A 13903-nucleotide genomic window follows, 5' to 3' on the forward strand; every position below is an offset into this window, starting at 1 on the left:
AGCAACAGACATTCAATTCCAAAGGAATGTCGACTACGGTGAGCATCATTCGATTGCCGAAATTCACACGCACGAACAGTGCTGCAAATTAGTCAGTGGTCATGTACATATATTTATATGTTTATATATATTATATATATACATGGTGTCCCTGACCACTCGGTAGTGGCCATCAGTTGACCCAACATTTATTTGATTTGGTCAGTATGAATGTTTCTGGGCTTGGTCTGCCGTTGATGCTGATTGAGTGCATTTAAGCTTTCAATAACAAATGTTGCTTTTGCCTAATAAGTTAATTAATTTGAAACATATGTGACACGTAGGGAAGTGAATCAATCAATAAAAATTCGAAATCCTCCGAAGCTATATTACATCTGAGGTTTTCCTTTTAAAACCTACCAATTTCAATCCGGGCTTAATTCAATTAAACGCGTTTCCAACTCATTTTCCTTTCATTGCTCTTATTAAGCGATTTGTATATTAATCCCATATTCAATTAATTTATTAGTAGCCAATAATAGTAAAAATACAACATCAATTGAAAACTGTTCGCAATTAACTTTATGGTAAATAGATTATGGCTTATTACGTCTGAGTAATTTCCTCAGTTTATAGGTTAATGTATGGGGCACGATAGGAATCTTGATGGCTAGGAACTTACAATTATTCACGAATAACATGGTAGCGAATAAGTTTTATAGAAAACATCCTGATTGACCATTGCGGTGGACATTTTATTTAGTCATCAGAAGGGGATTAAAATATTTTCTTAATCCGTTACTTAATAAATAAATTGTTCAAGTTGAGGAAAAATAATTCAACGTTATCTTCAGCTAAGCATTGATTGTGCTTGTGTTTGGTTTCCAATTTTGTGATATTTATGGCTTTATTTTTAATCGCTCGCAATATGCCAAGTAATCTTATCGATAAGTAGTCCATATAAGAGGGAACTACGCATGTTCCACACTTGGCATTACGTGAGCTGAGACATAGCGATGTGGAGCAATCGCTGCTCGGTTTTGATCCTGGCGCTGCTGGTCGCCAGCAGTGCAGTGAAAGTATCCGGAAGATTGCCTCGCATCCTGCCGGAGTCCTTCGCCGAGGGCGATGAAGGTGTAGCAGTGCGCGGGGATTGTGAATTTAAGGTGAACGGTGATCTGAACGATCCCGCTCCTCTCCTTTCGCGACACAGTTCCTACGAAATTATTGTGCCAGATCCCACGGATACAGTGCGTCTAGTCAATGGTGAACTTTTGGATATGTTCTGTCCAGGAGTAGGATTCGCAGCCCCATTTGTAAATCGGTCGCAGGTGACGGCCACCTGTCTGCAGAATAAGTACTTCCTGGTCGATGGTCTTATCTATCCGTTTGACAAATTTTCCTGCACCGCTTGGCCCATATTCAATGCCCTTCGCTCGGGTAAGGATTGTAACGGAGGCACAGATCTCGTCCAGGTGGGATTCGAGGTGGAGGATGGCGGCTTCCTGCAGACCTACGAACTGTGCCACGATGCCGAGGCGGAGGCCACACGATATGTTCACCATGTACTCTATCCATCGAGCTACGATTATCAGCACGGAGTGGCGCGACCCAACTTTATCGAACTCGACTTTTATGGCGGAAGGGATGTGAATGTCAAGTACACTCAAGTGCAGCAGAACATCACTATCAGTAACATACTCGGCCTGGATGCCTCCCCTTACTTCAACTTTAGTGACGATCGCATCCTGGCTCGGGGACACATGGTCGCCAAAACGGATCAGATCTTTGGGGCGGCTCAGCACTCGACGTTCCTGTTCATCAATGTGGCGCCTCAATGGCAGACCTTCAACGGAGGCAACTGGGAGAAAGTGGAGAAAAGTGTTCGGAAATTTGTGGCCGATCGCAATCTCACCACAGATTGCTATACCGGCACATGGGGAGTTTCAACCCTTCCCGATGTGGATGGCATTGAGAAAGAGCTATATCTGGACTTTGATGAAAACAACAATGGCTTGATCCCAGTGCCCAAGATTTATTTCCGCGTGGTTATCGATCGGGAGACTCGTGATGGCATTGTGCTAATTGGCATTAATAATCCCTACCTAACGCTGGAGCAAATCCAAAAGGACTACATTCTGTGCGATGATATTGGCCATCAGCTGAGCTGGCTGACTTGGTACAAGGAAGATCTGCACGAGGGCTATTCTTATGCTTGCACCGTGGAGGATTTCATCGAAGTGGTCAAGGACTTGCCGCTGGAGGACCTGCACACAAATGGAGTCCTTGGATTGGATGACGTGACCACTGTTGAGCCTTCGACAACCGACAGTTCCACAACTACTGAAGGACCGAGCTCAACTACTAGCACCGCACTCCCATCAACCACTGATCCTGTTACTACTCCTAGTTCCACTAGCGTTCCTTCTACCACCGAAGAGCCAAGCTCATCTACTGCTTCACCCACCACTGAACCAAGCTCATCTACTGCTTCACCCACCACTGAACCACCTACATCCACAGTTGCACCCACCACTGAAGCACCTACATCCACAGTTGCACCCACAACAGAACCAAGCTCGTCCACCACTCTGGAACCTAGTTCAACTACATCGTCCTCCGGCACTTCAGAACCAACTTCATCAACCGAGGAATCGACTTCCACATCTTCACCGTCTACCTCAACTGCAAGTCCTCCAGTGACTACTGCCAATCCCATCGCCAATCCCTGTAGGTTTAGTACAAATGGTGACCTCAAGGACCCTGCTCCACTACTAACACCACAAGGAGCGCTCAGCTGGCTGCTGCCCGATGAAAGTGGTTTTTACACCGTGGAAGAAGGATCTTCCATTGATCTGCACTGCACTGGAGCACTGGTATCACCATTTAATAGGTACACAGCTCTGACCGCTCGTTGTGTTGGTGATCAATTGTACGAGGCCGAAGGACAGCGGGTCAGCATCCGAGGATTCGTCTGTCAGAGTTGGCCCACCTATGAGGCAGTCCGATCGGGAGAATCTTGCGAAGGTGGTACGGATCTGGTGCAGATCGGCTTCGATGTGGCTGCCGGTTTTCTTAGCCATGTTGAGCTTTGCTACGATCAGCAGGAACAGATCTCCAGATACGCTCGATACGAACTGACTCCGGCCAATGTGGCTTACCAAAAGGGTGTGGCGCAACCTGGTTATCTCCGAGGTGATTTCTATTCAGGCGAAGATGTCAATGTTCTCTATGGTCAATCGCACCAGCTGGATGCCTTTAGTACGGCCCTGGGATTGGATGCCAGTCAGTACTTCGACAGCACTAAGGATCTCTATTTGACCAGGGGACAGCTGGCTGCTCGTCTTGATTTCGTCCATAGTTCCGCCCAGAGAGCCACCCACTTCTACATCAACGCAGTTCCCCAGTGGAGAAGCATCAATATTGGCAATTGGCTTGCCGTGGAATCCAGTTTGAGGCAATTTGTAGCGGATGAGGCTCTAAATTTGAGTGTACATGCCGGCAGCTATGACGTTTCAACTCTGCCCAATTCACAAGGTGTCCAGACACCTCTTTATCTAAATGCCGAGACCAAACAACTGCCAGTAGCTAAGATCCTCTATCGCATAGTTATCGATCAGGAAAGTCGCAAGGGAGTTGCTATAGTTGTGGTAAACAATCCACATATAACTTTGGCGCAGGCCCTGGAGGACTATGTGATCTGCGAGGATGTGGGAGCTCAGTTGGATTGGTTGGACTGGGACAAAGCAAACCTGCAGAAGGGCTACTCATATGCGTGCTCTGTAGAAGATTTCATCCAAGTGGTAAAGGACTTGCCCACAGACCAACTACACACAACAGGAATTCTTGGTGTGAGTAATCAGATCTTGGAAAATGAAGTGTGCAGCTTTAAAGTGAACGGCGATCTTAAAGATCCGGCTCCTCTGTTTGTAGTCAGGAGTGAATTGGGTTATGCGAGATATTTGGAACCGAATCATGAGGGAATAGTTCAGTTAAAACATGGAGAGGCCCTAGAGTTTCACTGCATCAAGTCCTTCAGTGGACTTTTCTCTGGTTATACCTTCGTGAATGCAACATGCTGGCAACAGCAGAGTTTCCTCACAATGGGCAGTTTGTACCAGCTGCAGGACTTTGTCTGCACATCCTGGCCAACATACACGGCTCGTCGCTCTGGTCGTCCTTGCAATGGTGGCACCGATCTGCTTGAAGTGGGATTCCAGCTGTCGTCCTCCTCGAGTGATGACTTCCTGCAGACCTATGACGTGTGTCACCATGAACTGAGCGAGGTCACACGCTATGTGCATCATGTCTTGTACCCCGGGAGTGACCAATACCAGCGATCTGTATCCAGACCAAGCTTTATACCTGGCGACTTTTACGGCGGCAAGGATGTGAACACTTTGTACACCCAAGTTCGGCAGAATATCACGGTTTCCGAGATTCTGGGCATGGATGCCTCACCCTACTTCAACATCAGTGGCAATGTCTACCTGGCTCGGGGTCACCTTTCTGCCAAGACCGACTTTGTCTTTGGAGCCGCTCAACAGGCGACATTTTTCTTTGTGAATGTGGCACCTCAGTGGCAGACCTTCAATGGCGGCAACTGGGAACGAATTGAGGATAGTGCGAGAAAATTTGTGGCCGATGAAAATATCACAGTGGATTGCTATACGGGCACATGGGGTGTGTCCACCCTGCCGGATGTGAATGGCGTTGAAAGGGAGCTCTATTTGGACTTTGATGAGAACAACAATGGTCTGATTCCAGTGCCCAAGTTGTACTTCCGCGTGATTATCGATCGCGAGAGCAGAAAGGGCATTGTTCTACTTGGAGTAAACAATCCGCATGCCACCATAGAGCAAATCGAAAAGGAGTACATTATCTGCCAGGACATTGGCGCCCAACTGAGTTGGGTCAGTTGGACCAAAGAGGACCTAAAGAAGGGCTATTCATATGCCTGTACTGTGGAGGACTTTACTGCTGTAGTGAAAGACCTACCTTTAGAAGATCTGCACGTCGAAGGAGTCCTTGGTGCTTAAGACATTATGTGGGTGTACAAAGGCGAAAAATAACGAATTTCTTAATTTAAAACCAATAAAAAAATATGTAATAGCAAACTGGATTTTTATGTAAAGGAAACCGCTGGGCAAATGCTTAAAGGCACGTTTAAATTCAGTTCTCATGGGCCATAAAGCACAGAAATCACGTTTCACTTTTGTTCTCTTTGGATTTTATTGCATGTTGGAGATATTGATAAGAGTAAGGTTATCAAATGCTTGGCGTTATCGTTTATGGCCGGGCTATAGCTATTTATTTACCCTGCCATTGGACTATTTGCTCACGTGCCGCACGTTTTCCAAAGCCTTCATTTTTTCTGCTGCTCCAGTGGCCCAAAAGGCGGTCCCTTGGCCCAAATCGAAGTCCCCATGGCAGTGACTTTCATATTACCTTTTGACGCTAAGGAAATACCTTGTACTACTTGAGCGGTTTCTTTTGTTTATCTTATCGTAACACAATCGTATAAAGCATACTCCTGCTTGGTTAATGATTATAATGGACTTTTCAGGGGGTTAACATAAGGTAAAAGCCAAAAACGAGGCAGATAGAAACCAACATGCATGTCTTGATTACATTTGTCGAGTAATCATTCACTTAGGATTGTTGCGGATTCAACAATGTAATATGACTATCAAACTTCGTTTCAATTAATCAGTAATTTCTATCAAGGTTGGATGTGTAAATTATTTTGTTAGGCAATGCTTATAGTATATGCCTTGAACTTTGATTAGTTCAAAGACCGTTTAATATATATATATATAATTATAGCCGTTACTCGTAGTCCCGCTTAAATATTAACTCAGTAACTTATTAATCGTGTAAATTTTAATGTAATGTATATTATTTCAATAGCCATAGCAAAAGTTTCAAATAGAGCTGTTTTATGCAATTTGATCCGTGTGAGAATGAGTCAGAACATTAATGGTTATATTTCGGGGATTTAATTTTGCGAATAATCATTATCGCAACTCATCAAGCATGAATATTCGAATGATATAAATATGACGGATTTGGGGCTCAAAAGCTTAGTTTGTTTCGAAATTTTACAAGAGAAAATGGATCTTTTTGGATTATATTTAATACTAGCCACAACAGTTGTAGTCCAAGGATACAGGAGTAAGTCAGTGAAACAGGACAAGGGAATAATTCTACAAAATTCACCACTACCAATACAGAATTTGGTCTCAATTGTAATGATATAGACTGTATATCGGGTCAGAAATGCATTGTATCCAGAGTTCCCTGCGAAAGCCCAGATCAGCAAAAAGGAGAGCAATGTGGCACCTATCCGGAGTGCCAATCAGGTTCGTGTGAGATTGTTTCCCATCTTCATTCACACTGAAATCTGGCTCTTTTAACTGATCCGTTTCAGATCAGACGGCCAGCGATTTCACCATCGACACTACACAGACCACTGCCAACACCCAAAACAACATCATCATACCCAGCACCTCCACGAATCTCAATCGGAATAATGGGGATAATGACTTCGAACTGCTGACCGGTTTCGCTAACACCGATATATTGGCCACGCATGCAGGGCAACGGCAGGCCAATGTTCTGGTTATTGTACAAGATGGTTCCCAACAATCTCAACAGCCAAATCCCTGGCTGAATCGAGGACAAAGTCCTCCCTGTACCGTCAGTCCCCTCTACCCATATTCCTGCACCTATCCTGGTTTCCCGAATTCTGGAGCGGGATTACCTTCATATCCGCAGCAGCGATCGGCCAGTGTGCCACAACTAGTTCCTCCCACTCCGCCCTGCTACTATAACTGCTATCCCAGAGTGCGGTCAAGTGCATATGGTCAATATGGCTATCCCCTGGCTAGATCAGCTAATCCCTCATCAACTAATAACTATTTAATCTACCTCACAGTAGCTGGCTAAAAGCCCAGGAGCTTTAGATAGGATCTTCTATAATTTTTGTTTGCGTTTCTATATCTTCACCAGTTTTGCACCGCTTCCGGCGAACGCCGCAAATGTCTTATCAGCCCGTGGGGATGCCACCTCCAATGCCACCTGGCTATCCACCACCTCGTCCACCGTTTCCAATGCAGCAGCCGCGTCAAGCTGCACCACAATACGCTATTCCACCTCAGCCCAACCCGCAATACGCGATTCAATACCAGGCCAACAGGCAGTTCGCCCTGCAAGGACAGCCCAACTGGGGCCATCCTGGGCTCTACTTCTCCGTAGGGATGTCCTATCCAACGTACATGAAATGTTATGGCCGTTCAGCTGGGAACTACCCTTCATCATTTTACAATCCGTATCTACCCGGTTATTGCAGCAATAATTACAATATTAACTTACCCTTTTAGTACTGCTATAGTTATGCAGTTTTATTCTGCTTCCTAAGATCTTTAATACTGTTTTAAAACCAAAGTTATAAAGTTTTATACCAGACGCAGTCCTTTCTACCATTATTTCACCACCTTCAAATTCGCTGTTGCCCACATTAATTGCTATTATTTTTGGCAGCTTCTCAGGGGGAAACGATAAATGATCTCGAATTAGATTCTGAGGCCACACTCCCACAATTCCACAATCGATCGGCACGACAGATTCCCATGCGTCCCATGCCAGGACCAATGCCAATGCCAGGATCGATGCCGTATCCCGGTCCTGTTCCCATGAATGTACCAGTTCCGGGGCGGGCGTATTATCCCTCCTACATGGGACAACAGTACATGGGACAGCCGTACATGGGACAACCATACATGGGACAACAGTACATGGGACAACAGTACATGGGACAAGCGATGCTCAGACCCATGCCCATGATGCCAATGATGCCCCAGGGAGGTGGAGCTATGGGTGGCACCAGCGTTATTGTGGAGCCCTTGATAATCCTGCCAATGGGCATTGGGGCGGCCACGGGTGCGGGCCTAAACTCCAATCCATATTACGGAGCAAATGGGGCTTATCCCACCTATAACAATTACAATCCCTACAACACTTACACTACAGCGCGGCCCGACTACGACTATAATAACAATAATAACAATAACAATAACAATAACAATGCTGGCAATAATAACAATTACAACGATTACAACTCATACGGCTAGGCAAATAGTCTAAAACGCTAAATGTAAATTTCAATTAATGTACGCTAAAACTATCGTTTTGCATTTTTGAATATGACTAACTAAATGATACGTGAAGCGTTCCAGGTATGAATACATTGTACTTTGATCGTAAGCCATAGGTTATTCAACAAAAAATTTGTTCGATTATTGAGTAAGCAAATATCAAAATTAATTGACTATTTATCTTATGGAATTGTAAGTAGCAAGTTGAGAACACAATAATTCCGAGAGCTCTATGACTTTTCATTTTAGGGTTATAAAAATAGCGGATCACCAAATGTAAAGGTCTTTGTAGGACCTAGACCTGAATTCGTGATCTTACATATGTATAAGCCTAAAGAAACAAATCGGAAGCACTTTTACTCGAACAATACAAATATTCGCAAGAAAATGCCAATAATATTATCTTTATTCTCGGCGATATATAAACAAAGAAGCAAAGAAACAGCCTAGTGTGCGAGAAGAGAAGGCTTTCCGAAGAGAAAGAGAGGGAGAGAAAGAGAGAGAGAGACCGAGAGATATATAGAGAGAGAGAGAAAGAGAGTCAGAGAGTCAGAGAGATAGAGCGATAGAGAGAGAGAGAGAGAGAGAGAGAGAGAGAGAGAGAGAGTGAGAGAGACAGAGAGAGAGAGAGAGAGAGAGAGAGAATGAGAGAGAGAGAGAGAAAGAGAGAGAGAGAAAGAGAAAGAGAAGCGGAATCTTTGAGCAACAATCTGAGAATATAAAAGCAGCTGTTCACCAAGCAAATTATTCAGTCGGTGGTTAGGTAGCACCCTCACCGGTCGAGCTGCCAACAAAATGAAGCTTCAGTTTATCGGTCTGATTTTGACGATCGTGATTTTGAGAGAGAGTCGGGCACGTGAGGCGGTTGTCCCCATTCCAGATGTGGGCCAAATAATCAAAGATCTCGATGGTCTGCACATTGATGGAGCAACATTTAAGCAAGGTAACTGAACGGGCAAAAGTTAATAACAATACATTTATCCAAAGGCGAGATGGCGCTAAGTTTGTAGTAGTAGCAGTTTGACTGTAGGTGTAGTAGACTGTATTAGAAAAGTAAATATTGAAACAACAAAAACCACCGAAACTTATTTGCAAAAAAAAATATCACCTGTTTCAACAAACTAAAATCAAGTAAAAACAACTAACACCAAAGGGCTAAAAACTAAAAGTTTTATTTTATTATTTAAAAAGGTTTATGAAATCGTACATAAAGATTACAATATTATATTAAATTCATTGTATATAATATATTATAATATATTAAAGTTCGTGTATATATTATAATATATTAAAGTTCTTATATATATTTTAATGTTATAGTTCCTATATATGTATACAATATAGTTCCTATATATATTATAATATTATATTATAGTTCTGATATATATTATAATATTTATTATAATTGTTATATACATATAATAATATTATTGTGTTAAAAATGTAGCATTTTTATATCAGCGCCTAAAAGTATGCCAATAATTTTTGCCCACATCTTAGCACGCCTATCTTCCCATATCAGGTGCTCCCTGCAAAGTGAATGTGCAAGAGGATCTGCCTCGTTACGACCAAGTGCAGCCGCTGTACCTGCACCCTGGCACGAATCTCTACTGGCTGCCCAATCCTGATGGCCACCTAGAGGTTGACCACGGCGCCAGCATCGAGCTGCACTGCAGCAATCCTTTCGCGCCCGCGAATGGAGAGTCCTTGGATGCGAAGCTGCGCTCCATTCGGGTAAAGTGTGTGCAGGACACCACCTTCGAGTGGATGGGGGCTAAAATCCAATTCAGCGACTTTGTCTGCAGTCACTCCATGCCGTACACCGTGGAGCGATTGAACAGGAGTTGTGGCAGCAACACTACGAGTCCATCCACCTCGAACTTGTATCGCGTGGGCTATGACACCGGAGATGGCAGATTTGTGGCCACCATGGAGCTGTGCCATGACCCGAATCACCTGCGCACCCACTACGCCAACCATCAACTGACACCGGCGAGTGTGCACTTCCAGAAAAAAGTTAAACGCCAGAAGTTTAGCACCGCCGGCCATTTCACGGGCTTTGACATGTTCGAAATTTATTCGCAAAAGAACCAGGAGAAACTGATGGTGCCCGGCCTCATTGACGTGAAGAGTGGTCTGTTCCTGTCCCGCGGACATCTGACGGCCAAAGCGGATCTAATCTATGCCAGTCAGCAGAGGAGCAGCTTCAACTACATGAACGTGGCGCCCCAGTGGCAGAGCTTCAATGGCGGCCAGTGGGCCGACCTGGAGGATTCCACTAGAAAATTTGTGGCCCGTTCGGGCATCACGGCCAATGTGTATACGGGCATCTATGGCGAAATGAAGGTGGCCGGCAGCAAAGTCCTCCACCTGACCACCAATGCCGATAACACAGGTGTGATGCCTGTGCCCCAGCTCTTCTATCGCGTCATCATCGACGTGGGCCATCCGACCCGCGGAATCGCTTTGGTGGGTGTCAACAACCCACATGCCACTCTGGCCCAGATCCACGAGTCCTATATCATCTGCGATCCTGTGGAGGAACAGGTGCAGTGGCTCAGCTGGCTGCACAAAAGCAACGCGAAGGGTAACCTGAAGAAGGGCTATTTGTATGCCTGTTCGGTGGCGGATTTGGCCCGGGCTGTCGGACATTTGCCACGCCCCCTTCTCGAGGTGGATGAGCTGCTCACTTAGATGTGGGCGGTGGCGGTTCGATTACCCATACGTTTCAGTGAGTGCAATAAAGTCCGAGTGGGTTGTGTGACACAACTGCGGCTTGGCAATAACAAAAATCAATTCATATTACTCAGGTTATTTTAGGATTTAAGATTTAGTGTCTAGCAAATGTGCCACCTCTTGAAAACGATCTTACCAGATATAAATTTGTATACAAAATAGTTTCGGCCTAGGCCTTTACAATACCAAAAAATACATTTACGGAACATTTTTAAAATGTCTGAAATTAAATTTCCATATATCTTCAATTTAGCTCAGCGAACTTAAACAAATCTTTAAGAACACGTCTTTTGTTAACCTAACAAGTTAATTTCCATGAAGGAGTCGTCCTTGCCCATTCTTTTAACAACCATCTGTGCCATTTTCGTATGTGTGTGTTCAGATTATTAACGCTCGTGTGGGCTTCACGCCATCAAAATCAAATGGGACATCGTGTGTGGTCATGTCGGGGGCGGGGCCACGCCCACGTTGGGGTCTCGAATCGGGAAATGCCATACCCTCGTTATGCGATTGCCTTGTTGGCGAGGGCGCAAAATCGCTGGAAGAAATGGGCATATCAAATACGGCTCGGCTGCATTACCTTCATGCCGTTCACAAAACACAATTTGTTCCACAACATTGATTTAATCCTTTTTCTTCTGGGCCACGCACACACACACAGGAATACAAAACAACGAAACGCACATAAAATGGCTGTCGTGAAGAATTTTCTTAAATTTTCCGCTGGCTTTTTCATGGCATTTCCCGGCGTGGAGCTGTGTCCTTGGCATTATCATGAATATTTGCCCCCTCCATTCAGTGCTTTCGATACATTTCCATTTGCTGATTTGAAGCGCACTTTCCCCCTCTCCACCTTTCCACTTCTGCACTCCTCCACCAGCTCCTCAGCGCTTTTCCGTTTTTCCGATTTTCCGTTTTCCGCTCGCTTAGGTCGGTGCCGGTGTATTCGGAAAGGGGCATGCCGAAATTATGTTTTTATGCCAGCTTGTGCGGTAAGCAATATTTGCTCAAGTATCCCTCACAGACTGGTGGACAGTAATCATCGAATGGGGCACATAGAGTTTGGAAATTTCTGGTTGGGGTTTCGAGAAAAGGAGGCGGAGAATTTATGAGAGATATCGCATGCCTGAGGGCTTAATAAAAGCATATAATATATTTGCTAGACTTGATATAATATGCAATAATAACAAGAAAGAGGGCACATTTCAGCAAAAAATGAGATCATATAAAAATATGAATATAATTAAAGGAAATTCTCGAACATAGAATAAAACGAATTTGTAAAAACTCATACAACAAAAGTTTTCATAATCTGTTGGGCGAAAATAAATGGAAAATCAACGAAAAACGTAAAAAAAGTTACCAATTAAAAACTGATTTCCATGCAAATGAATTCTCCCTACGAGAAACAATAAAACTTCCAACTTGGCTCACATTCCCTGGAAATGAAATGCTTTTCTTCCGTTTGGCTAGCTGCAAAACACTTGTAGCAATCGTATACCGCTTAAGGACATGAAATGGAGTGCAATACAATGTCCAAAGTCCCGACGACTTTCCTTAGTGGCCATAACATTTCCCTTCAAATTGGTTACAAAAACGAGGAATACAACAAATTGCTTTGTTGTTGTTTGTCTTGTTTCTTTCGCAGACTTGATGAAAGTTTATCTGGTCCATGGACCAAATTGTGAGGTCAGCGGCTAAAAGGAGCAGCACCAACCGAGCAACCGAAAAAAGTCGAATAATTGAACGCACTTCGCGCAGATGTTGTCGAGATTCTTTTTTATGTCATTGCTGGCAGAAGGATATGTTGTGTTCTGCGGCCGCCAGCGGAAATTATAATTTATATTTGGGTTTTCGCTCGGCGTCTGTGTGTATTTTAATATTTTAATATTGCCACCTCTTCGTTGGAGGCCAGTTCCAGTGGGTTTCTTTTTTATTTTGATTAAAATGCATATTAAATATTTGGCAAGCAAGCACAAAAAAGAAAAAAAAACGTATTATAAAACCAACTGAAATGTATCAAATGAAATGATAAAAAAAAACAGTACAGAATACATAAAAAACATAATATAAATAATTTCCTGCTACCGCCTGAATTTATTTCCCGCTGTGGGTCCTGCTTCCTTCCGTCCTGGCGATAAACTATATACATACACACCCTATACTTGCATATACATATAGATTGAGCAACGTCCTGACCCGAACTTACAGCAAATCCTTCGCCACGCATGCAGGGGCATATGAAAATAAACAAACAATGAAAATGTTCCCCTGCCTTTCGGCTTTATTTGCATGTGCGCAAGGGCCAATGGGATTGGAAATGGGAACACAGGACCTGCAGGTCCTGCAGGACCTACAAGACCTACAGGACCCACAGGAAGCTGTAAACGATTTGATTTGTATTGAAAATTGAAGATCCTTTGACCGCCCTTGTTTGGGATCCGTGTGTCTTTAATCGAAAAGCGATGATGGGCGGCTATGTTTATGTCAGATTAATTCAAATAGAAATAAATGCCATTCAATTTTGCTGATTTATTGCATATACTTGTATACTTCTTGCATTTTTTAAAGACTATATTTATACAAAGTCCGTGCTTAAATTGGCTTTAGGTATCCTCAATTTGAGCAACAACTTCGTTGACTTTGACCAGTTTCCATTTTGGCCTTGCATAAAAAGCGAAACAACAAGCTGAAGTGAATAAAATACGTGCACACAATTCAAATGAAATAAGAGGAAAATATGAAAATTGTAGAATGCACGGAATGTAGAATGAAAAGCGCAGCGTGGAAGAGGAAATTTCGTTTCATTTTACTGGAAATTACAGTGGAGAATGTTCCGAGCAAGACAAGACGACGTTGACATCCAATATCCTTATTGTTGGCCAGCGGAATTTATGGCTAACAAAGTCGTTAAGTAGGCTAAAGTGTGTGGCTTGCCGTGGATGGGTTCCTCCACTCGGCGACTGCAACTGCAACTGCAACTGAGTGGAATAGGGCCAAGTCAGGGTCCTTTGCAACAAGTCATCATCCGC

The 13903-nt window shown here is 43.8% G+C and overlaps 3 protein-coding genes across 4 annotated transcripts; all 3 read left to right on the forward strand.

Annotated features, from left to right (window-relative positions):
- Window positions 1–971: 971 nt before the first annotated feature.
- LOC6545384 lies at window positions 972–5077 on the forward strand. Its single transcript, XM_001972555.3, has one exon. The coding sequence runs from the start codon at window positions 996–998 to the stop codon at window positions 5016–5018; it is 4023 nt and encodes a 1340-aa protein (XP_001972591.2). The 5' UTR covers window positions 972–995; the 3' UTR covers window positions 5019–5077.
- Window positions 5078–5946: 869 nt separating this feature from the next.
- Window positions 5947–7361, forward strand: LOC6545357 (calcium-binding protein P). Of its 2 annotated transcripts, none has more exons than XM_015158457.1 (3): window positions 5947–6153; window positions 6213–6341; window positions 6991–7361. In XM_015158457.1, the coding sequence occupies exons 1-3, from the start codon at window positions 6039–6041 to the stop codon at window positions 7359–7361; spliced, it is 615 nt and encodes a 204-aa protein (XP_015013943.1). In that variant the 5' UTR covers window positions 5947–6038. The 2 variants fall into 2 exon arrangements, with proteins under 2 accessions (XP_015013943.1, XP_001972592.2); XM_001972556.2 differs by lacking the exon at window positions 6991–7361 and adding an exon at window positions 6410–6949.
- Window positions 7362–8887: 1526 nt separating this feature from the next.
- On the forward strand, window positions 8888–10931 carry LOC6545359. Its single transcript, XM_001972558.3, has 2 exons — window positions 8888–9078; window positions 9658–10931. Exons 1-2 carry the CDS (start codon window positions 8931–8933, stop codon window positions 10827–10829), a joined length of 1320 nt encoding a protein of 439 aa, XP_001972594.1. The 5' UTR covers window positions 8888–8930; the 3' UTR covers window positions 10830–10931.
- The last annotated feature ends 2972 nt before the right edge of the window (window positions 10932–13903 follow it).

Source organism: Drosophila erecta, unplaced genomic scaffold (genome assembly GCF_003286155.1).
Source record: "Drosophila erecta strain 14021-0224.00,06,07 unplaced genomic scaffold, DereRS2 tig00000021-arrow-pilon, whole genome shotgun sequence".
In the NCBI taxonomy this organism is placed as follows: Eukaryota; Metazoa; Arthropoda; class Insecta; order Diptera; family Drosophilidae; genus Drosophila; species Drosophila erecta.

What these genes read in the sequence shown, in the direction of transcription:
- LOC6545384 (XM_001972555.3), top strand. Translation starts at nt 996, where the DNA reads ATGTGGAGCAATCGCTGCTCGGTTTTGATCCTGGCGCTGCTGGTCGCC.
- LOC6545357 (XM_001972556.2), top strand. Translation starts at nt 6,039, where the DNA reads ATGACGGATTTGGGGCTCAAAAGCTTAGTTTGTTTCGAAATTTTACAA. An exon ending in TGTAGTCCAAGGATACAGGA is followed by an intron (nt 6,154 to 6,212) that starts GTAAGTCAGTGA and finishes CTACCAATACAG; the next exon opens with AATTTGGTCTCAATTGTAAT. An exon ending in CTATCCGGAGTGCCAATCAG is followed by an intron (nt 6,342 to 6,409) that starts GTTCGTGTGAGA and finishes GATCCGTTTCAG; the next exon opens with ATCAGACGGCCAGCGATTTC.
- LOC6545359 (XM_001972558.3), top strand. Translation starts at nt 8,931, where the DNA reads ATGAAGCTTCAGTTTATCGGTCTGATTTTGACGATCGTGATTTTGAGA. An exon ending in TGGAGCAACATTTAAGCAAG is followed by an intron (nt 9,079 to 9,657) that starts GTAACTGAACGG and finishes TTCCCATATCAG; the next exon opens with GTGCTCCCTGCAAAGTGAAT.